The 25053-nt window shown below is 42.2% G+C and overlaps 1 protein-coding gene across 3 annotated transcripts in view; it reads left to right on the forward strand.

Annotated features, from left to right (window-relative positions):
• LOC117355850 (glyoxylate/hydroxypyruvate reductase B-like) overlaps window positions 1–7011 on the forward strand; it is a 50867-nt gene extending 43856 nt beyond the window's left edge. For all 3 annotated transcript variants that reach the window (XM_033934915.1, XM_033934913.1, XM_033934916.1), the window contains one exon: window positions 6733–7011. In XM_033934915.1, the coding sequence (XP_033790806.1) occupies window positions 6733–6889 (157 nt within the window). In that variant the 3' untranslated portion in view covers window positions 6890–7011. The remainder of the gene's footprint in view (window positions 1–6732) is intronic.
• The last annotated feature ends 18042 nt before the right edge of the window (window positions 7012–25053 follow it).

The following is a 25053-nucleotide window of genomic DNA, read 5'->3' on the forward strand; positions in this document are numbered from 1 at the left end:
TCAAGGTGGTTTACAATCGAAAATCATCAGGGTCGATTTTCAAATCATGGGAGGCAGCCTTACTACCTCCTGCAGTTGGTGGCAAACCTGTAAATTCAAGGCTGGGGCCATATCTGTCCACTGGTATTGAATTTCCAGTATAAGTATAATTAACCGGCCAAGCCAATATTCATTAGCTAACCAGCTAAATTATAACAGCCAAAGATAGACGCGCCTAAATAGTAGGTCTGTCTGACCGCTAGACGTAGGCAATCAGCCAATGTATATTTGCATGGACTGGCTATGTCGCGCAACATAGCTGGTGACTGGCCTAGCCAGCTATCTACCATTAAATATTAGCAGTTAGCTGGCTTAGGAGCCATTTCTGGCCGGCTAAATAGCACTAATGATTGGGCAGATGATTAGGAGGAAGTAAAGAATTACCATATAAACAGGATAATCATATATTGGTTCACCATTTTTGTCCAGTGTGTCATAATTGAATTGTAAGCTCTGTTGTGTGTGCCTGGTAATACTATAGAAATAATAAATAGTAGTAGTAGTATTCATTCCAACTAGAGAATGATACAGGGACAAATTTTTCCCTGTCCCCACAGGAACTCATTTTTCTGTCCCGTCCCCGCAAGTTCTTTTCATGTCCCTGCCGCATTTGTGCAAGCTCCATCCTCATCTGTACAAGCCTCAAACACTTTAAAATCATAAGTTCGAGGCTTGTGTGGTTAAGGCAGGGACAGTGACAAAACTCGTGGGGTTGGGGCAGGGAAATTGAGTTCATGCGGGGGGACAGGGACAAATTTGTCCCCGTGTCATTCTCTAATTCCAACACAATCAAAACCATGAATAGAGAAAGGAGGGATAGAGGGCTAGTGGAAAATAGAGGCTGCATAGGAAAGAAAAAAGAGAGGAAGTAGAAGGGAAGAATAATGGAAGAGAAAAACATTTTCTTGAACAGCAAAAAAGGTGTTCCAAAAAAGCACCTAAAATATGTCTTCTCTATCTTGCATTTCATCATTTCAACTTGGGGCATTTTCGTTAGGACGTCTAAGTCTGAGTTTAGATGTTTTGGGAAAGACATCCAAAAATCCTTTAGAGAAAATGTCCATTTTTGAAACCGCAAGATGTCTCTTTTTTTTTTTTTCTCCAAAAATGACCTATCTAGATGTTTTGACCCTTAATGCATGTATTTTGGGGGGCCATTTTTGAATACGAAAATGTCCAAATGAAAAACGCACGAAAACAAGCCACTGGGACATGTAAGCATCCAGCATTCTTAGGAAACTGGCCATACAGACATCTGAGCAGAGCAGAGGGGCACTCTAAGGGTACGGCAGTGAACGACACTTTAAAAAGTCACAGATATAAATCTCACCATAACCTGCTTTATATTATATGGTGAGACCTCCAAAACCCACCCCAAAAAAACTTATTGTACCAACCTGTACACCACAACCATAGCCCTTTTATGCCTGCAGGCGTCATCTTTATGCAGGTACAAATAGGTTTTGGGAGGGTCACCATATAATATAAGCAGGTTATGGTGAGATCTGTACCTGGGACTTTTTAAAGTGACGTTCACTGCCGTACCCCCTAGAGTGCTCCTGTGCTCTGCTGAAATGTCTGTGTGGCCATCTGAAGCTGTAATACAGGCTGGAATGTACTGTTTCTTTTACATCTTTGGGGGGTGGGAGGGGGGGGGGGGTCATTGACCATTGGGAAAGCATGGGGAGGCCATGCCTTAATCCCTCCAGCTGTCATCTGGTCAGTTTGGGCACCTTTTTGGCTCTTACTTGTTTTTAAAACAGGTCTAGCCCTAAGCATCCAAATTATGCCTTGGACATTTTGTAAAAATTTCAATTACTGCTGCAAAACATGCAAGTGCTAAGCTCACCCAAATCCCACCCATAACATGCCTCCAAAACGCCCCCTTGAGATTTAGACACACTGAAGACAAAAAGCCTAGTAAAACTCCATAAAGTCAGTTTAGAAAATGGCAATTTGGATGTTTTGGCGAGAAAAATGTCCAAGTTCCACTTTATGCCGTTTTTTGGACATCTTTCTGTTTTGGAAATGAGCCCCTTAGCTTTCAGTTCTTCCAACGTATCAGCTAATTTTTTTAAAAAAGGTCTAGATAGGCTGCTCAATGATCAGCACAACATCTGACATGGCATACATTTCACACATGGCTACAACAGCGACAAAATCTTTGCAAAATCTATAAAATAGTTGTAATGTCTCAAAAAACAATTTTCTAAACCTAACTGATTGAAATTTGCTTACCTGTTGTTGAAGGCATTTGTTTCTTCACCAGTAGTTCATGACAGCTGAACTTAACAATATGGTAAAGATTTTTTCTCTATTTTAAATACCCCACTATCCTTGATTCGGTGGTTGAACCTCTTTTATTGCATATATGGTCTGTTATGAAATTCTGACTGTGTAAAAATATGCACTTTAATATGGTGGTGCATTCTGCCCAAATTACTCTTTTGGACATACCTTCTGACAAAGAACATAGGCGGAGTTCACAAGTATGCATATAATGGGGGGGGGGGCAGCAGTTTATATTACAGTATTAAGAGGGTAATTTTTTTATAAGGGAGTGCCTAGTTTAATAGGACAAGTAATTTTATTATGACAAACAGATGCCTTTGTGTCTTTAAAACATACCGGCATAATCAGCAGAAATTGTTTCTATGTTATTTAAAGTACATACGTACATTAGTATAAAATCAATTAATACACACATGTACTTTAAATAACATAGAAACAATTTCTGCTGATTATGCCGGTATGTTTTAAAGACACATAGGGCTCCTTTTACAAAGGTGCGCTAGCGGTTTTAGCATGTGCTAAAATGCCGCACGCTAGCTGCTACCGCCTCCTTTTAAGCAGGCGGTAGTTTTTTGGCTAGTGCGCACTAATCGTGTGCATGCGTTAAAAACGCTAGCGCACCTTCGTAAAAGGAGCCCATAGTCTAATCTAATCTTTGGTTTACATACCGGGTCATCTCCCAGTGGAGCTCGACTCGGTTCACATATAATTAAGACTAGAGAGAAGAACTAATTAAAAACTAAAGTACATAAGAAAAGCATAAGAAAAATAACTATAATATTGTCATTTCATTGAGACTGTAGTTAAACCATTTAAAAATTGCGAGAACAACAAAGTTTTCAGGAATTTATGAAATAATTGCAGCTGGCCTAAAAGCCTAATGGAGTCAGGAAGTTCATTCCAGATCTTCTCAAACTTAAAAACAAAAGATCGACTGAGCTTCCCAGCAGATTTAATTCCCTTAAAGGAAGGGAAGTCTAACTTATATCTGTGTCTCTCAATAAAATTACTTGTCCTCTTAAATTAAGCACTCCCTTATAAAATTACCCACTTAATGATATAAACTACTGCCCTCCCCCCCCCAATATTCAGCCAGAACCAGTCAACATTTTTGTCTGGGCACTGACAATGAATATCTGGGTATGAACAGCCAGAAAGTAGCCACTGGTACTAATGCTGGTCTCTTGGATCTCCATAAGACATTTACAGTATGTGGGAATTGGAACTAAGGGTTTGGGTTTGGGAGAAGGATTGGAATAGCTACATGAAAGATCCCCCTCCCAAATCCACCCCCCCCCCCAGTTCTAATTCCCTCTGGATCCCTCAGCACCCCCTGATTTTCTAGTGGGACAGGGCAGGAGTGATCTCCTTCCACACATACCTCACTTCCATCAGGCTCTAAGTTCAAAATGTTGACCCCTAGTAATAATCTTGCAGTACAACTACTGGGTCAGCCTTTCTTATAAGGAATTGACCTAATGGGAAGGATCAGATCCACAGGATGGGTTGGGGGATGAGAGTGTCAAGTCTTTTGTGTCATTCTGTCTGACCTCTTACCTATGCAGGAACTGGTGCTGAATATGGCCCATGGTGCTTAATATGGCCCATATCTGCATAATTGCCAGCTCCTTCCCAAGTCTGCTCCCAGATCACCCCAACATTATCCAGGCCGCACTTGAGTAGTTAGAGCCAGAATTCAGTGGCATTGCCTGGGTGTCGCTGAATATCAGCAGTTGGCATACTTAGTGTGATTGACCATATATACAATAGTACCTTGGATTACGAGTATAATCCGTTCCAGGAGCATGCTCGTAATCCAAAATGCTCGTTTATCAAAGTGAGTTTCCCCAAAGGAAATAATGGAAACTCGCTTTGATGCGTTCCCCCCCCCCCGAGAACCGGCATTGCTCCCCTCGAAGGCCCCTCCCTGCGATCAGGCACCCCCCCTGTGATCCGGCACCCCCCCTGCCTCGAACCGGCACCCCCCCGCCACGATTGGGCACCCCCCGACACGACCCCCCCCGACATGATTGGGCACCCCCCGCCACGATCCGACATCCCCCCCGACACAATTGGGCACCCCCCCGCCGCTTCTTACCCTCATCTGGGCACTCTTGAAGCTCGGCCTCCTCGTCTGCTGGGCCTTGAGCATCTGAGCATGCTCAAGGCCCAGCAGATGAGGAGGCCGAGCTTCAAGAGTGCCCAGATGAGGATAAGAAGCGGCGGGGGGGTGCCCAATTTTATCAGGGGGGGGTCGGATCGTGTCGGGGGGGGTGCCCAATCGTGTCGGGGGGGGTCGGATCGTGGCGGGGGGGGTGCCGGATTGCGGAGGGAGTGCTTGTAAATCGAGCCATGCTCGGTTTCTGAGGTACCGATTTTGCAAATGTTTTGCTCGTCTTGCAAAACACTCGCAAAACCGGTGCACTCGTAAACTGAGGTACCACTGTACTTGAATATAAACTGAGATTTTTGGGCTAAGCAATGGCCCAAAAATGGGGGTCTTGGTTTATAGTCATGTCAGTGCCTACCCACACCCCTCCTGGACCTGTTGCAGGCCTCCACCAGGCCTGCCCTAAGACCTGGTAGTCCAGTGGTGGGCCAGGACAGGAGGGATCCCTCCTGCCTCCTATAAGAACTTTTACCTCCCTGCCACCTCTCCAGCATACCTTTTGAATCCCTGGTGGTCTAATGGTGAACCGAGGTAGGAGCAATCTTCCTTTGTTCCTACCCTGTGCAGAGCCGCTGAATGGCTGCCATGTGTTCCCTCTGGCTCACTGCTAGACCACCAGATCTTAGGGCAGGCCTGTTGGAGGCCTGCAAGGCATTGTGAGGGAGGGGGGATGGTGCAGAGCCTGGCAGGGAGGGGAGGGAAGGAGCTGGTTGTAGAGCCTGGCAGGGAGAGAAGGAGGCTGGATGCAGAGCCTGGTAGGAGAAGGGAAATGGGGCAGGGTGCAGAGCACTTGAATATTAACACCTCTCCCCCCCGCCCCATTTATATTCGAGTCAACCTTTTTTCCTCCTCTTTGAGGGGAAAAGGTTGCCTCGGTTTATATTTGGGTCAGTTTATATGGTAAATGGACAGGAACCTATCCTTCTCTCTCAAATTATGCTGAATATCAACCCCCTACATATGTGGAACTACATATAATAAAATTCTTTAACTTTTATTTGTGATTATTTATTAGATTCATATATTCCTTAACCAGTCACATATTATATAATAAACCCCTAAGCATGCATGTGCACTCCTACCTGCGTGATCTGTGAGTCCGTGGCAGGTAGGAGTGCACATGCGCACTTAGGGTTCTATTAGCTTGGGAGGAAATACAACAGCCCCACACTCGCAGACCCCAAGGTAATGTTCTGCGGTCTGGCCTGCTCCCTTACACTCCCTGGCTGAAGATATTTTTAAGTTCAAAGCCGCCGCCACGGCTCCTCTCACGAGCCACACCTGCGTTGGAGAAGGCTTCCGACGCAGGCGGGGATCGTGAGAGAAGCCGCCGCGGTAGCTTTAAACTTAATAACTCTGGCAAGGAACTAAGGGAGCCGTTTTAGCTGCGTGCTGCTGGGAAGGGAAAGGAACAAGGAAGGGGGAATGCTGCTGCTGCTGCACAGGGATGTGGAGGGGGAGGAAAATACCGCTGCTGCAGCTGCACAGAAAAGTGGAGGGGGAGAGAAATGCTGCTGCTGCTTCATAGGGAATTGGGGTGGGGGAAGGGAAATGCTGCTGCACAAGGAAATGGAGGGGGAGGGAATGCTGCGGCTGCTGCACAGGGAAGTGGGGGGAGGGAAATGCTGCTGCACAGGGAAGTGGGGTGGGAGAGGGAAATGCTGCTGCACAGGGAAATGGAGGGGGAGGGAATACTGCTGCTGCACAGGGAAGTGGGGGGAGGGAAATGCTGCTGCTGCACAGTGAAGTGGGGTGGGGGGAGGGAAATGCTGCTGCACAGGGAAATGGAGGGGGAGGGAATACTGCTGCGGCAGCTGCACAGGGAAGGGAGGGAGGGAAATGCTGCTGCATAGGGGGCAGGGAGAGAGACAGATAGAAAGACAGACAGCGGGAGGGAGGGAGGGAGCAAGACAGATAGTGGGAGGGAGAAAGACATAGGGGCAGGGAGAGAGACAGAAAGACAGCGGGAGGGAGAGAGACAGAAAGAGACAGGTAGGGAGAGAGACAGAAAGACAGACAGACATATATTCTAGCACCCATTAATATAACGGGCTTAAAGACTAGTTATTGTATATGCTGATTGGTGACTGCATATAAACACCCCTTCACTGGACTGCCCTCTATCAATACTGGATTCAGCAGAGGAGGTACATACATAAATAATTCAAGTTTGTCATATGGAATCATTTACAGAACACGTACTAATGCTTTACCCTCTTTTTTTTTTTTAGATCTCATCCATTGTTAAGAATGAAGAATGTTATTGTGACTCCCCACATTGGAAGTGCGACTCACAATACTTGCCGTTTGATGATGCAGAGTATGATAGAGAACATATTGGCTGTTCTTAATGGTCACAGAATTCCTTATGAAGTAACTTCTAATTAATGTGCCTTAATTAGTGACTGATGATGTTTTAGACTGAAAATAATGAGAACTATTTCTTCATCTTCCACAGAAGATACAGTATCCAATACTGATTAAAAGCTTATATATTTAGTTTTCTGAGAGATTTCTATCAATCTGGTTTTTTTCAGTCTATGTCCTCTTAACCTCAAAATCATCTGACTGTAAAGCTATGATCATTCCATTTAACAGATTAATTGGATGAGAGGGGGGGTCACTCATGAACAGCAACTAATATAGCAGCTTAGAGCTTTTGCTCTGCACATCAACAGGCTTTTTTTTCTTGATATCAAATATGGTAGATTGCTTGTTGACTCACCTTTTTTGATCTACATGGTGTCTAAGATGCAGCTACCTCGAAACATTCCAAAGCTGAAACTCCTTCCTCTCAAAATCAAGGAGGTAAGAGGCAAAATAAACAGAATCTTTATCTTCCTGCAAATTCCAATCAGATAAACAAGAGGAAGTAAGCATGCTAACTTTTTTTTAATTATTATTATTTAATTTATAAGTTTCAACTTAAATATCAAGCATTTAACTTGTGCAGAAAGAAATTAAACTTAGGACATTCTCCAACACTCCAATAAAATTGGCTATTTAACAATCAAAAATAATAAGAAATTCAATTACACAGGTTTAATTTTACTCAAGTCCTCAAATTGGGTCCAAGATTTAAACACTTGGCGAGAAAAATAAGAAAATACAATAAATAAATCAAAGCTTGAAGCTGAGAGCAAAATGTATAACAGTTTAATGAGCTTAAGGTAGTTAATTGAAACGGTTCAAAAAAGACTTACTTATTCGATTGGTGATACACAATACAGTTGCAGGGATGTCGCAAGTAAAAAGTAGCCCCCAAAGCTAAAACACCTGGCTTAAGTAGAAGAAATTCACGCCTATGCTTCTGCATCTCGCGTGATATATTGGGAAACATCTGTATTTTATAACCCAGAAATTCATGCCTTATCTAGTTGAAGGGCTACAGATATTATTAGTGTTGCTGGGGTCACAATTTCTTTATCTGATGTCTCAAGAAGAGCTGATACTTCATAAACATAGGGAGATATCAGAGTCAGACTCTGTGATGAAAATATCAACAGTATTTCTAATCAATCACAGCTCTTCTAATAACTAATTACTTTACTTATATAATCCTATGTCTTTATAGTAAAGTGCTCAGACCATATAACCTTTAATTAGATGATAACACCTAACTGTGGTTATTATAGGAACCATCATTGCCTTTACTGTCCCTAACCCAACCCATAAATTACTAAATAATGATGAAACAACTTATCTGAAATCTCTGACGAGTTGGGAATTCAATAACCACAGCTGCAAAACGTGCCAGTGCCAGTGCTCAGAAGTGTTCAACGGTGCAATTGTATAAACTTAGATCACCATATTAAAATCCATGGCCCCCCAACTCGAGTTTCAGCTCTTCATCAGGAGGGGTCACTTATATCGGCAACAAATGCCCAGAAAGGAACATCGAAAAAGGGGCATTTTTTGCTGATATAAGTGACCCTTCCTGATGAAGAGCCGAAACTCGAATCGGGGGGCCATGGATGTCACTAACTAAATCTCAGAGATGACTATCTCAATTCTGTATTGCGCTGTCTTTTTATAATTCTTTCTAGCCTAGCTATGAAACTGGAAGGTTGATGGACTGGTTGAAATCAAACTCCAAAACAACTTTTGGGAGGCATTTTGGATGAGTTCGAAAAACCACCTTGTCAGGATAAGATGGGTCTGCTACTAGCATCTGGAATTCACTGACTTGGAGGGCTTATGTGAGAGCAATGAGGAAGACCACTTTAAGAACATAAGAATAGCTTTACTGGGTCAGACCAATGGTCCATCAAGCCCAGTAGCTCACGGTGGCCAATCCAGGTCACTAGTACTTGGCCAAAACCCAAGGAGTAGCAATATTCCATGCTACCGATACAGGGCAAGCAGTGGCTTCCCCCATGTCTTTCTCTTTTTTTTTTTTTTTTAATTCTTTATTGATTTTTAATCAAAAACAGTGTCATACAAATGAAAGAACAAAAGATATTCCACATATCCCACTATTATCTATACAGGTAACATAAATATCATTCAATAATTTCATTTTCCTGCATATAATAATATCATAATATATCCTAATATACAATACAAATAAAGAATAAAGTTACCCAAATATCACAATCAATATTTATTCCCCTCCCTCCAACCCCCCACCTCCCTGGATGTGTAAAGATAAATAAACCAAAGAAAAGAAGAAATATGATGAAAATACATTATTATGTTTTACAAATTTAGTCAATGGGCTCCAAATTTTATTAAATACCTCACTAAAACCCCTACATTCTGCGTTAATTCGTTCGCATCTGTATGTAGTACACACATTCACCCACCAAAATGTATAATTAATTCTATCATGGTTTTTCCAATTACACGGCTATACCTGTTAGGATCATAAATAGATGACTCTTATATTTATCTAGAGTGGGTTTCACATGTAAAATTGTTCCACAAATTATAGCCTCATATGACATTGGAACATTTTGAATCTAGTATTAAATTTATTTGTCCCCAAATTGACTTCCAATATATTAATATAAATGGACAAAAATACAACAGATGATCCAAAGTCCCTATACCAGTATAACAATGCCAGCATCTATTAGACTTAGAACTATCTATTTTATTTAATCGAACTGGGGTCCAGAAAATCCTATGTAACAAAAATAACCATGTTTGTCTCATAGATGCTGACGCTGTACATTACAATCTCCAAGTCCAAATTCGTGGCCAACGAGACACAGAAATATACTGTTTTATCTCGATGCTCCAGATGTCTCCAAGACTATTTTTTGGTATTTTATTCAAAAATCCAGAAATCAATTTGTACCACTGAGCAGCCTGATGACCTACTAAATCAGTTTGGTAGCAAAGGATTTGCAGGCTAAAATATGTTTTAAAAATTTTCCTTAAAAGGGAACCCACTCTGAATAGCCTGTTTCAACTGCAACCACCTATATTGTTGAGATTTTAAAATTCCAAATGACTGTTGCAATTGTGAAAAATCAGGCAGATTTCCATTAGACATAACGTCATCTAATGTCCGAATACCTGCCTGCACCCAATTCTTCCAAGCGATCCCAGCACCGCCTATTTGAATCTTGGAGTTTAACCATAAGGACTGCAAAGTAGACTTTATTATGGGAACATCTGTTAACTTATCAATAAATTTAATTGTTTTCCATGTGTCCAATAAAATCACTTTATCCTTAGTGTACCTAGGTTTTTTAATACTTAATATATGAGACAGTCTCATCGGGGACATGATTTTCCACTCAAGATATAGCCAGTCTGGCTAATGTTCTAAGAGCTCAGGGAGGATCCAATACATACCTTGATGCATTATATAGGCTTGATGATACCTATAAAAATTGGGAAAATTTACCCCACCCTCTGCAATTGGTTTTTGTAGAGATACTAAAGCAATTCTTGCTTTCTTTCCTAACCAAATACATTTTGTCAATATAATATTTAACTTTTTGTAAAAGGACCCTTGAAAATAAATTGGTAATATATCCAGTTGGTAACAAATTACCGGCAAGATCATCATTTTGACTGTTTGAACTCTCCCCCACCAAGACAAGTGTAAAGGGTTCCATTGCTCACACCTCTCCGTGATCTTTAATAATAATGATTTTTCATTTATTTTCATTGTTTCTTCCAATGTATTTTTAATCCATATACCTAAGTATTTAATACCATCCTCCTTCCAAATAAACGGAAATTCATCAAATAATCCTTTCGTACAATGTACATTCAATTGAAGAATTTCTGATTTACTCCAGTTTATTTTGTAACCAGAGAATTTTCCAGATTTATTAATCAGTTCCAGTAAACATGGTATGGTAATTTCAGGACTTCTCAAATGAAGCAAAATATCATCTGCATATTCAGAAACTTTGTATTCCCGACCTGCCCAAGGAATACCACAAATCTCTGCTTGTTTAATAGCCATCAGTAAGGGTTCCAAAACAATATCAAACAGCAAAGGAGATAACGGACATCCTTGTCTCACTCCCCTTTCCAAGCGAAACCGCTCTGAAAAAGTATTATTAATGTACAATCTAGCAAAAGGGGAGCAATACAATGTTTGAATCATTTGTATAAATCCAGAACCAATACCAAACCATTCTATAGCCTGATACATAAATAACCATTCTACTCGATCAAAAGCCTTCTCTGCATCTAAACAAACAGAAAAGGCCGGATCATCCATTTTTTTTGTCAAATTTAGCATATGAAAGGCCAATCTAGTATTATTTGAAGAATGTCTACTAGCAACGAACCCTGTTTGGTGGACACCAATAATATAAGGAAGAGCCTTGGCCAAGCGTAAAGCTAATAATTTCGCTAATATTTTCCCATCTTCATTAATCAAAGAAATCGGCCTATAATTAGCAACCAACAAGGGATCTTTATTTGGCTTTGGCAAAACAATAGTTAATGATTCCGCTATAGTACATGTTATACAACCATTATTCAGTTGATCCTGATATAAATTTAATAGATGGGGTATTAATATGTTTTGACATGATGCATAGAATTCAACCGTATATCCATCACCGCCTGGAGCGGATCCAACTCTAAGGGACTTCAATGCAGATTGTATTTCTTTTTGTGAAATGGGTGCTTCTAATTTTCCTTTCACATGCTCAGGAATTTTGGGACCTTCAATCAGATTTAAAAATTCCAACCCATCTTCATCCTTAGTTAAATAATGCTCAGAAAAATACAAGCATGTGTAAAATTTCAAAAACTGTTTTAATATATTGTTATTTTGATAATGAATTACCATGTTTTCATCTTTAATTTATTTTCCTCTTTTTAGCTTTTAAATAATTAGCCAATAGTCTTCCCGCCTTATTTGTTTTCATAATACAAAGCCTTGAGAGACACCGATTGTTTCCTAGCCAGCTGAGAAGAAATTTCATTGTATCTAAACTTTGCTTTTAAAAGAGCCTGAAAAGTATTTGGATCCCAATTTGACTTCAATTGTAACTCTAATTTAGTAATATCTTGTTCTAAAATAAGAAATTCTTTATTTAATTGTTTTTTAATATATGAAGAATATGAGATTATATGACCTCTCATGGTAGCCTTAAAGGTATCCCATATTGTTTCTTTAGTTATTTCTTCTGAATCATTAATCTGAAAATATTCATTTATTTTCAACTGAAATTCCTCTTTAAAATTACTCTGCCAGCAATGTATTATTGAATCTCCATGCAGGTCTATTATTCTCTTGTCCATCTATACTACAATCAATCCAAATACTTCCATGATCCGATAAAATAATCGGATCTATGGATGCCCTTGTTACCTTTGGAACTAAGTTATCTGATACAAATATATATCTATTCTTGAAAATGACTTGTGCACATGAGAGCAAAATGAAAATTCCAATTCATTGAAATGGAGAATTCTCCAGATGTCTTTTAAACCATAAGACCCTACCAAATTATCCAAACCTAAAGATTTTAAAATTTTACTAGGTTTTTATCCAATATCGGATCCATAACCGCATTAAAGTCCCCTGCAAATATTAAATTGGAGGCTGATGATAATATTAATTTTTGGAGCTTATTAAAAAATGCCAATTAATTCGAATTAGGGGCATATATGTTAAACAGCATCATGGTATTTTCCCCTAAGATCATTTCTATTTGAATCCATCTTCCCAACGGATCCATAGATATCATATTAAACGTCATTAAACATTTTTTATGTATCAAAATAGCTACTCCAGCTTTTTTTCCTATAGCAGGGGCATAAAAACATTTCTTAACCCAATCCCCCTCTAATTTATGTGACTCCATTGCAGATAAATGGGTCTCTTGGATGAAATATATATCCGCCCCCTTGCCTTTTTAAAAAAGATAATATTTTTTTTCTCTTTATTGGGTGATTGAGCCCATTGACATTTAGCGAATATATTTTCAAAGACATTATAATATAATTATCACAAAGCACCAACATAAGGAACTTACATTAAACCATGACCAACCTAAAATAATATACCTAATACACATCCATTTAACCTTATTTAAAAACCCCAACCCCCAACCCACCCACCCCCTCCATGGACTTTCCAAGTGAGGTGCTTGAGAGATGTGAACAAAAGTTCAAATGGAGGCATCATGAGTACGGAAAGCACCACATTAAGGTCCCAAGCCATTGGAGGCTTGATATTGTAAAGGCCTTTCATGAATCTAGAAATCAGAGGATGTACTGCTAAGTGTGTTGAAAACACTTATAGCACTGAGATGATCTCTCACTGAATTAGTCTTTAAGCCAGAATTAGAGCAGTGTAGGAGATAATACAGTACAAAAGGAACAGGGCAGATCACTGGGTCCAGAGATTTGCCACTAAACTACAAGGAAAAGCAAGTCCACTTGAAGTGATAGCAGCGCCGCCTCGAAGATTTCCTGGAGGCTTTAATGATAGCTGACACTGGTACAGACAATGAAAGATTATCTACTGGTTGAGAGAAAGACACCATGCTGTGAGAGCTAAAGAACGTAGATTGGGATGCAGTAGAGAGCCCTTGTTCTGTGTCAGCAGTGTTGGACAGATTTGCAGAGTGATTGGGTGATTGGGTCCTGTTTGCTCATTTGTAGGAGAGGGAACCAAGGATGACGTAGCAACTGAGGTGCAATGAGTATCATGGTGGTTAGTTCCTAGTGAAGTTTGAGCAGTGTTGTCTTGATTAAAGGAATTGGAGGAAATGCATAGAGGAATCTGCCTCACCAGTTTAGTAGAAAAGCATCCATTTCCAGGCAATTGGGAGTGTGGAGCCTGGAGCAGAAAAAAGGGAACTTGTGATTGTACGTGGAAGCAAATAGGTCCACCTCTGGGGCAGGGCAGGATTAATTCTTTGAGGGCCCCTAGGCACACAAGTGCACTGAGCCCCCCTGCCCCTGCCCACCCCACCCCCATTTATCTGTTTTCTTTACTTCTTTATTTCCACTTGTATTTCTTTTTTAAAAAAAAATTCAAAACAAACAAAGATTAGCATACTAGTGCACAGTTTTTCTTCTATGCAACCCCCAAACATCTCTGAACAAATCCCCCTTCCTTACCTTCCCACCTACTTACCCAGGACTTTAACTATGAACCCTTTCCATACATATATAAAAGTGTTCAAATATACTGTAAAGCAGTAATATTATCCAAAATATAAGACTATATTAATAACCAAGTTTACAACGCCTCTCAACTGCTTCACTCTATGTCAACCAACTGTAACCCATATGTTTGTATAAACAGCCAAATCTGTAACTCCTGTAGTCCGTGCCACTCCATATATGTTAATTTGTAATGAAACAAGGCAAGCAGTCCACCAAAGAATCCAAAGAATCCACCAAAGAAAACAAAAGAAGATCAGCAGAAAATAAGGAGATTCAAATCAGGTTTATTCTCCCAAGAACCGTGCCCGATGCATTTCGCCAAACAAGGCTAGTCAACAGTAACAGAAAACCATATCTTTCATACACACAGAAAACAGATACATCCTCACCCAGTATGGAAAAAGTAATCACAAACTAAAAATAGAAATATGTAGATAAAGGTTAAACTGAACCGCCAAGAAGCCAAACTACATATAGTGAAACACGACAGAAACAATGACACATAGCCCCTAATACTCTGCAAAATATAAATATAGCAGATGTAAAGTTGAAGAAACTGACAATCACCACTTTAAAAATTAACAGATAGAAATAAATAAAAAATAAGAATATACCATTTTATTTGACTAATCCATTTTCAATTAACTTTCAGAGGCCATAGCCTCCTTCAAGTCAATATAGTATACTGCTGTTACATTATACTGTCCTGACCTAAGAAAGGGGGTTTTGGTCTCTAAAAGTTAGTAAAAAATGTATTAAAATTAGTCCAATAAAAAGATTACCTTATTTTCTGTTTACAAAAATTTTATCAGTACAACTACAATACTATTTTATTCTAAAGCAACAACAAAAAAATGTCTACCTTTTGTCATTTCTGCTTTAATCATCTTGTATTCACTCTCTTCTTTCTAGCCAGCATCTGTCCTCTCTCTGTCTTCCTATCAACATCAGTCCCTTCCATTCACTGTCTGCCCTCTCTCTCTCTGCCCCTTCCATCCACTGTCCACCTTCTCCCTTTTCCATATGGTATCTTCCCTCTTTCTATGCTCCTTCCATAAACTATCTCCTTTGTACATGATTCATTTCAGCTTCATCCTCTCTCCATTTTTCTGTCTCCACCCCCCCTCCCCTATGCTCTGGCATCTCTCTCTTCTCCTTTCCTTCCTTCCTTCCTTCCCACTCCACCCCATGGTCTGGCATCTCCATCTCCTTCCCTTCCATCTCCCCATGCTCTGGCATCTCTCTCCCTCCATGCTCTGGCACCTCCTCTTTCTCTCCTTTCCCTCTGGTCTGGCATTTGTCTCCTTAGTTTCCCTTCCCTCCCCCCATGCCCTGGCATCTTTCTTCTCTCCTTCAAACTCCGCCTCCATTATCTGGCATCTCTTTCCTTTCTCTCCCTCCCTTCCTCCTTCCTTCCTTTCCCCTGGTCTGGCATCTGTCTCCTTCCCTCCCCCCATGCCCTGGCATCTCTCCCTCACCCTCCATGTTCTGGTATTTCCTCTCCTTCTTTCCTTTCTCTCCCTCCCATGGATGGCATCTCTCGTTCCTCTCCCTTTTCCTTCTCCTTCCTTCAGTTTCAGCATGCCCTCTATCTACCTATTACTCTAATATCCAGAACCTCCTTTTTCTTCTTACTGCATCCACCCTGTGTCCAGCATCTCCCACCTGTCTTCCTACTCACTTCATGTGTTTTTTTCCCTTCACCCTACAACCTACATGTCCAGCATCTTCCTGTGTTCCTTTTTTCCTTCCTCATCTGATTTAGCAGCTCTTTTCTCCCATTTCCTGAGCCAACCAACCCACCATCTTCCCCATCCCATTCCAGTACTTCCCCATCTTAATAGGCTGGGATGGTGTAGAAGTCCCTCAGGGAATCAGCCTGCAGCGTATTAGAACTAAGCTTATGGTTTTGAGAAGAATAATATCAGATGCCTGCCGGCCTCATGTAATCCTGTATTTATACTGGCCTGCAATAATACAGCATCAAATGCTTTCCCATAGAAATACATTCCGTTATTGTAATTAATATGTATGAGTGCAGTTAAAATCTTTGGGTGCATGCCGTCAGCTTAATTTAGAGGCGAGTGTTCCAGTACTGCTGCCAAGAATTGATTAGCTGTTGCGAGATTGGAGGCGATTCTGTGATGTTACAGGCATTGCCATCAGCCCTGCCTTCGGCTGCGGTACTGCTAAACCGAACAGCAAAAAGAAAGAAGCTGCGGGACTCTTGCCTGCATCGCTCTAAAATCTGCTGCTCTCAATCCTGCCCCTCAAAAACAGGAAGTCACTTCAGAGGGGGGCAGGATCAAGATTGGCAGGCAAGAGGAAAAGTCCTGTGACTTTTTTCTTTGTTTTTGCCATCTGGTTTAGCGGTACCGGCGCAGCTGAAGGTAGGGCTGATGGCAGTTAAGTGAGCTGCCTGGATCACGGGGCCAACTTGCCACCCTCTAATTCCAGCCCTGACAATAGGGAGGGTGGTTCCAGACCCGGCGGGCCCCCCTGACCATTTCAGGTCCTAGACCCATGCCTACTGGGCCTACCCTTTAATCCGGCCCTGCTCTGGGGTCCTCCAAGCCACAAAATCTGTTGTAAGATGGAGAGGTTGAGGGACCACTCATGTGGTTGTAGAATTCTACTCAGTTTGTTGGCCAATACATTCCGTTTTCCTGCTATGTAGACTGCTTTTGGGAAAATGTTGCAAGCAATGGCCCAGGACCAGATTTGGATGATCTCTTGGCAAAGACGGTGAGATCCTGTTCCATCCTGCTTGTTCACATACTACATGGCTACTTGGTAGTTTGTTTAAATCAGTTCTACCTGATTGAGATGATGATCCTGGAATGTGAACATGGTATTGCGAATTGCTCATAATTCCAGAAGGTTCATATGAAGATGTGCCTCCATAGAACTCCATGGGTGTGGAGACTGTATAAGTGAGCTCCCCATCCTAACATGGAAACATCAGTCATCAAAATCTTTTGATGAGGGGGTACTTGAAACAGGAGACCTTTGGAGAGATGGTTGGAGACATCCACCAAAAAAAGAGTCTTTGAGTTGTAAGGTCACTGACAAGTGCTGGGATAAAGACCAGTTGCTTGATACCATTGGGAGGATAACGCCCACTGAGGATGTCTGAGGTGAAGATGGGCAAATGGGACCACATATACTTTAGAAGCCATGTGACCCAGAAATTGTAACCTGATGGATTAGCTAGATGGTAGGCTTCAAAGGGTGATGGTAAACGGTACCCCCTCCAAAACGTCAGCAGTGATGAGTGGAGTACCTCAGGGCTCCGTCTTAGGGCCGATTCTATTCAATTTATTCATAGGAGATTTGACCCAAGGACTTAGAGGAAAAGTATCACTGTTTGCCGACGATGCCAAACTATGCAACATAGTTGGCAAAAGCAGTGTGCCTGACTTTATGACGCAGGACCTAAGACAGCTTGAACAGTGGTCATCAACTTGGCAGCTGGGCTTCAATGCTAAAAAATGTAAGGTAATGCACCTAGGCAAAAAAAATCCACACAGAACTTACACACTAAATGGTGAAACCTTGTCCAGGACCACGGTGGAATGTGATTTAGGAGTGATCATTAGCGACGATATGAAGGCTGCCAATCAAGTAGAGAAGGCATCGTCCAAGGCAAGACAAATGATGGGCTGTATCCGTAGGGGTTTTGTCAGCAGAAAACCTGAAGTCATAATGCCGCTGTACAGATCCATGGTGAGACCTCATCTCGAGTATTGTGTTCAATTCTGGAGACCACACTACCGAAAAGATGTGTTGAGAATTGAGTCGGTTCAGCGAATGGCTACCAGGATGGTTTTGAGGCTCAGGGAACTCACGTATGAAGAAAGGTTAAAAAAACTGCGGATGTACTCACTGGAGGAGCGAAGAGAGAGAGGGGACATGATTGAGACCTTTAAGTATATTACTGGGCGTATAGAGGTGAAAGATGATATCTTCAGTCTTATAGGGCCCTCAGTAACCAGAGGTCACTCGCTGAAAATCAGGGGAGGGAAATTTCAGGGTGATGCGAGGAAGTACTTCTTCACTGAAAGGGTGGTAGATCATTGGAACGAGCTGCCTCAGAGGGTGATTGAGGCCAGCAGCGTGTTAGATTTCAAGAGAAAATGGGATATTCATGTGGGATCTCTAGGAGAGTAAGAATCAGGGAGAGGGTCATTGGTATGGGCAGACTCGATGGGCTATAGCCCTTTTCTGCCGTCAATTTCTATGTTTCTATGTTTCTATGATGTGCCATCAGGTGGCAAAAAGAGACGACTTGCTGGCACAGCTGAAGTAGTGTAAAGAGTCTCTGCTGAGGGAAGAAAGCACGTGTCTGGTTTGTATCCAGAAGATAGAGCTTGTGTGGTAGGTGGCACAAATTACACTTGTTGCTGCACAGATACTGGAATTGGTGTCTGTGCGGTAGTCGGCACAGAATATGCCTGTGCAGAGGCATCCGGTCATTGCTTCTTCGCTGGAGATGCTTGTGTTGTAGTAGCAGTGGAAGAGGAACAGTGCTTGAGCTTCTTAGCTTCTTAAGCAGTTCCTTCGATAATGACAGCACCAAAGTATCTGAGGTATAGCTAGACATGGAAGTCGACACCCTAGGCGTAGGGCTGTGAAGAGGAGGAGCCTCCGAGCCAGAATTAGCCATCCTCAACACTGTTTCAAAAATGACCTGAAAATATAAAAATTATTGGGAGAACAACCCCGAGAAAAGCCGCTGACACGAGGTTCTTCGAGAGAAGAAGACTAGTAGGTCTGAAAGCACTCCTTTCAGTTATACTGGCAAAATAAACGCATATAATATGTGTATATTAAACGATACATGCTGAAAGGTATGTGAAGAGAAAACCAAAAGATGGCTTCTCTGCTCTAAAAAAACAAAGAACCGATGGTTCTGTGAGCTGGCAGCGGGTGGGAAGTCACCTGCGCATGCACAGTACGGGCAGTCTTGTCATTTCTTAAGAGTGACAGTTCACTATGGACAGTCTATGTCGGGTTCCGTGGATGACATCACCCCACATGAGAATATGCTGCTTACTTGACCTGGTCATAATTTGACCTGGAATAATTTATTTTCCTTCACTCTTACACTCACACAATCTCCTGCTTTCTCCTCTCTGTGCCCAAGGATATAGACTGACTGTTTGGTGGTGGACCAAAAGAAAATTTGCTGCTGTTATGTGATTCAGGAACAAATTAAGACCATGCTAATTATTTAAATGAGATGGATAATGAACTTCTAATTTCATATCCCCCTAAGCACTAAAGTACATTAACTTTCTCATAGTCAATGTAGTTGTGAGAAAATTAGAAAATTAATGGTATTGGAGTGGGGAAGAAGCATGAAAAGACTAGCATGCCAACCCTGCATCACAAGGTCACCATATTAACAACTTTGGCAACCATTTCAAAACAATAACAACAAAATGCCATTTAGATTTTGATTGCTTACCTGTCTTTAAGAGACAACAAACCCACACAGACCTCAACATCCCTGCTGCTCCCCCCAACAAAAAAACAATGATACCCAGAGCTCCTCAAAGTTTATCTGGCCCATCCATACCCCTCTGTAAGCAGAAAGATGAGTTTCTTTATCTCCTGCTGTCTTGCTCATTATTGTTAAAATGTTGCCACCTCATGTGGAGCAGTGTTGAGAAGGCATAATTTGACAGTGGATGTGTAACACAGCAGGAGATAAGCACGTCATCCTGCAAAGACCTGGTTCTGGAGAGGTTTGAGGGATGGCAGCTTTGTTACACAAAGCCCAAGCTTGAATTGTGAACTTCAAAGAAATGGGCAGGGCAGAAATGGTGTAGAAATTATACTGTATGTACACATTTCCTCTAGGCACAAAATGGTGAAAATCTTTAAAAAGCATGTCTACTGTAAATACTTCAGGACTATGTTAAGATAAGGAGAGCACTGCTACCCATCTGGCCCAGAATCAGGCTGTGTTCTGGGTTAAGCAGCTCTCCACAAAATCTCAGGAGATGGGGTCCCTCTCTGAAGTTCCAGCAGCCTGTGCGAGGGTTTGTGAAAGTTTATTCTTCATCTCAGTGATACAACTACACTTTAGTAAATGTGTTAGGATTTGAAGTTCCCACTACCTTTATAGCAGCAGCAGTGTGGAGATATGTCAGTGCTCTGCATCATTTTCTGTTACTCATCCTGATTAGAATATTGAAAACTATTTTTAAGAATTACATACTATATAGCCTAAACCTCTCTAAAGTCAGATAAATCAGATTAATTTTTTTAGGGTTGCTACTGTCAGTGGTGTACCTAGCATATTTGACACCCAGAGTGGATCATTTTTTAACACCCCCACCCCAAAATGATCTGCAGTAATAATCAGGAAGTGAAAAATAATCATAATAACCTCAGTTTACTGTTGAGTTGCCATACATTAGGTACAGATAATATGGTTAGAGCAACAAGCTAAGAACTAGGGAAGCCAGGATTCAAATCCCACTGCTGCTCCTTGAAATCTTGAACAAGTCATTTACTCCTCCACTGCCTCAGGAATAAAACTTAGGGCTCCTTTTACAAAGGTGCGTTAGGGCCTTAACGCGCGGAATAGCACGTGCTAAAATGCCCCGCGCACTAGCCGCTACCGCCTCCTCTTGAGCAGGCAGTAGTTTTTCAGGTAGCGCGTACTATACTGCGCGCTAATCCAGTACATGTGCTAAAAACGCTAGCGCACCTTTGTAAAAGGAGCCCTTAAATTATAAGACCTCCAGGGACAGGAAAGTATCTACTGTACCTGAATGTAACTTGCCTGAGCTACTCCTCAGGACTTACAGAGCAACTTTACCATAGCACAACTTCCATGAGTCACACAGCATAAGCCTATCTAGGAAAAAGAGGCACAAAAATAAAAAAAAAAACAACATTAGGCATTAGTACATCAATACACCTACTGGAAAACTATACAAGTCAGATTAGTGCAGATCAGTCCTGCAAACAGTGCTAACAGAAAATCATGTATCCTTCACAGAACACAGATAGACCCTCACCCAGTGGAATAAGACCAAGTAACCACAAACTAAAAACAGATATATGTAGACAAAAATTAAACTGAACCCTCAGACTCAGCATACCAGCACACCATAAAAAGAGAAAGTGATGCAAAATATAGATAGCAGATGTAAATTTCAAAAACTGACATATTCCAATGACTACATTACAAATTAACAAATACAAATAAAACATCAGAAAATAAGATGATACCACGTTTTGGGGCTCATAATCGAAACTTAAATACATCTAAAGACCCGCCCTAAGTCAGCACTTGGACGATCTAAAAGATAGGTCGTCCAAGTGCCAATAATCAAAATGGCTTTTTGGATGTATCCAGGGGTATTTTAAGCCTCTGAATTCCGCTGTTAGGGCGGGATGTGGACTGACCTAGACTTAGGGCCTCTTCTATCAAACTGTGCTAGCAGTTTTTAGCGTAGAGAGCTGCGCTGAATGGCCCGCGTTGCTCCTGACGCTCATAGGAACTCTATGAGCGTCGGGAGCAGCACAGGCCATTGAATGCGGCTCCCCGCGCTAAAAACTCCTATCGCAGTTTTATAGAAGAGGCCCTTAGTTGTCCTGCAGGGATAATCAAATGTTTGATGAGACTGCCTCGGCGAAACCTATACCTTGTGAGTTAGACAATGTAAAGACAGGTATAAGTGCCCAAAAGGTATCAAAAGTGACTAGATAACCACTGCAGAGACAAAGTAAAGACACCCACACACTCCTCCCGTGTTCGCTGACCCCATCACACCCCTACAAAGTTCAGAATAAAAACATACATACTTGCCTCCGGAACATCAGCACCTGGTATCCTATAGGAAAGCCTAGTAGAGCTGCACAGAGATGGCTTAAGTAGTCTGAGGGTTGGGGGTGGGTTAGTGGGGAGGACCCACTCTAATCACTACATTCACTGTGGAAATTGTGAGCCCACAAAAACCCCTAAAACCCTACTGTACTGCCATATAGGTGCCACCTGCAGCCATAAGGGCTATTGGAATTGTAGACAGGTGGGTTTTGGGAGTGTTTTGGAGGGCTCACCATAATTCTAAGTGAGTTTTGGTGAGATGTTTATGTGGCACCCTTTTTGTGAAGTTCACAGCAGTGCCCAGTAAGGTGCCCCTCTGCTCTGTTGCCATGTTTGGGTGGCCAGTCCATCAAAATGCTGGCCCCTCCCATATCCTAAAAGTCATGTTCTAGGCGTTTAGAACTTGGACAAATTTGTGGTATAAAGATAAGACGTAGTTGGCAATTTGGACAATCAAACAACTGGATGTACAAATAGATAATTGCTGAAAAAATTTTTTTAGACATATTTGTCAAGAATGGACATTTTGTCACTGCCGACTTTAGCCAATTAGCACCCTATAACCAAATTGGACTTAGACGGGGTTTTTTTTTTTTTTAAATTATGCCCCTCCACATGACTAAATACATTTTTCAATTAGCTTTCAGAGGTGAAACCCTCCTTCTTTAGGTCAGGACAGTATACCGTTTTTAGAGTATCCTGCCCTGACCTGAAGAAGATTTTAGGCTCTGAAAGTTGGTCATAAAGTTATTAAAATTAGTTTGGTAAAAAGATATCACCTTGTTTCCATTTTTATTTATAGTTATTAACATTTATTAATACAGTTTCCATACTACTTTATCCTAAACTAAAAATTGTTTTCTCTACTAAAGTATGACCATTTATTTTTTTCTAATTGTGTTGTTCCCAGTCTCTAGTTTATGCTTGCCTCATCTTCTCTTGCCAGGATTTCCTGTCCATTTGTCATTTTTTTCTCTTTTCCTTTCAGATTGTGTGGCGCAGTGATTAGAGTGTTTCCCTCCTCTAAACCCAATCTTGAACATTTCCCCACACCTGTCTAATTCTCTCTTGGGATTCATGGGGGCAAAAGCAATCCTTACTTAATCCTGCACCTCTGATGCTTCTTTGCCCTGTGTGTTCTTTGAAGGATTTTATACTACTTGACAAAGTAGGGTTACCTTGACAAAACAGAGGACACATGACCATGCCCACCACACTCCACCCACATCCTTGCCCACATTTCACCCCCCACCCCCACCCCCACTCTGCCTATGTCCCCCTACCTTTCACCCATTTCCTTATTCTCCCTTCCCATCCTCTATACCCTTTTAGTACTTCACTCTTTCTCTCCCTCCCTCCCTCCAACCCCTTTTCCCCACAGGTGCTTTTCTCTCTCCTTCCAACCCCCCTGTCCTGTGGATGCTTTTCTTTTTCTCTCCCAATCCCTAACCTCCCCAAGAGTGCGCCCCCTCTCTCCTTCCATCCTCCTCTCCTGCTGTTTCTGTCTCCCCTCCCATCCAGCACTACCCTACTTCATATTTTCTCCAGCACTCTCTCCTTTCCATAATGCTTCTCCAGGCCTCCCTCCTTCCCTCCATGCTGTTTTTCCAGCCCCCCTCCATGCTGTTTCTCCAGCTCATCCTCCCTCCATACTGTTTCTTTGGCCTCCCCTCCCTCCCTTTATGCTGTTTCTCCAGCCCCCTTCCATACTATTTCTCCAACCCTCCCTCTCTTCTTCCATGCTATTTCTCCAACCCTCCCTCTCTTCCTCCATGCTAGTTCTCCAGCCCACCCTCCCTCCCTTCATGCTGTTTTTCCAGCCTCCTCTCCTCCCGATGTTGATTCTTCAGCCTTCCTTCCAACCTTTGATGCTGTTTCCTTTCATGACTTCTCTTTATAGCTGCTGACTTCCCCACCTACTTCCACCCTGGCCACTGCAATTTCAAACTTTGGGCAGCTAGCAGTGGCACCAGTGAGCTTGCTACCACTGGCCTGCCCCAGAAGTTGCCTCTTTGCTGTGACTTCTTGTTCCTGTGTAAATGGGACCTGCAGAGAAGCAGCTTCTGGAGCAGGCCAGTGACAGCAAGCGCACCTTGTTGCTGCTGCTGGCTGCCCAAGGATTGAATTACAGTGGCAAGGAAGAAGGTAAGTGGGAGAGTCAGGAAAGCTAGCTAAACCTGGATTCCCCCATTTGGAAAAAAAGAGTCCAGACACCTGGTCAGTTCTCTAAAAAGAGGACATGTCCATGTTGAGAGCTGCACAGGAACGGGAATGATGGGAATCCTGCGGAATCCTGCGGTTCCCCCAGTGGTCACGGGGATCCTGCACGGTTGGAGGCACCTCGAGGGGCTTGAATACCTTAGTGCGCCTTCTTTTCCTGCCCTCCATCTGCACTGCACACCTCCTATAGCTGACCCGGAAGCCTTCCTTCTGATGTCAGAGGGAAGGCTTTTGGGTCAGCTATTTGCAGCATGCAGGGCTTGTGGCCCTGTAAAGAAGTGCAGCTTGAAGGCAGGAAGGAGGCGACTGACCTGGACAGCTCCAGTACAGTCTTGCAGGAGGAGGCCAACAAAGTAGTTTGGCCACAGAAAGGAAGGAGGGAGGGGCGCATTAGACCAAGGAAGGGAGAGAGAGGGAGCATGAACTTGGGATAAAGGAGGGAATGCATTGGGACATTGGAGAGGCACAAACTTGAGGTACAGAAGGCAGAGAGGGAGCATGTTTGGACACAAGGAGGGAGGGGGCATGAACTTGGGATAGAGAAGGGAGACAAGAAGGGGACATAGGATGGAAGAAGGGAGGGAAAGAGATGCTGAGGTGGGGAGGGAATAGAAAGAGAGAATTGTTGGGCATGAGTGTGTGAGTGAGAGGGAAAGAGAGATTATGCACACAGGGAATGGAAGAAAGATAATTTTTGGGCTTAGGGAGGGAGAGGAGTTGGATACAGATGCATGAGGAAGAGAAAGATGAGAGGGAGAAATGTTATGGTGGTGGAGAGGGAACAGTGGGACAGATTGAAAGGGACGCAAGAGGGAGGAATGTTAGACATAGTGGTGCAGCTGCACTAAATATTAATCATTCCTTTTTTTCCCCATTACAATTACTT

Source organism: Geotrypetes seraphini, chromosome 2 (assembly GCF_902459505.1).
Source record: "Geotrypetes seraphini chromosome 2, aGeoSer1.1, whole genome shotgun sequence".
Lineage (NCBI taxonomy): Eukaryota > Metazoa > Chordata > Amphibia > Gymnophiona > Dermophiidae > Geotrypetes > Geotrypetes seraphini.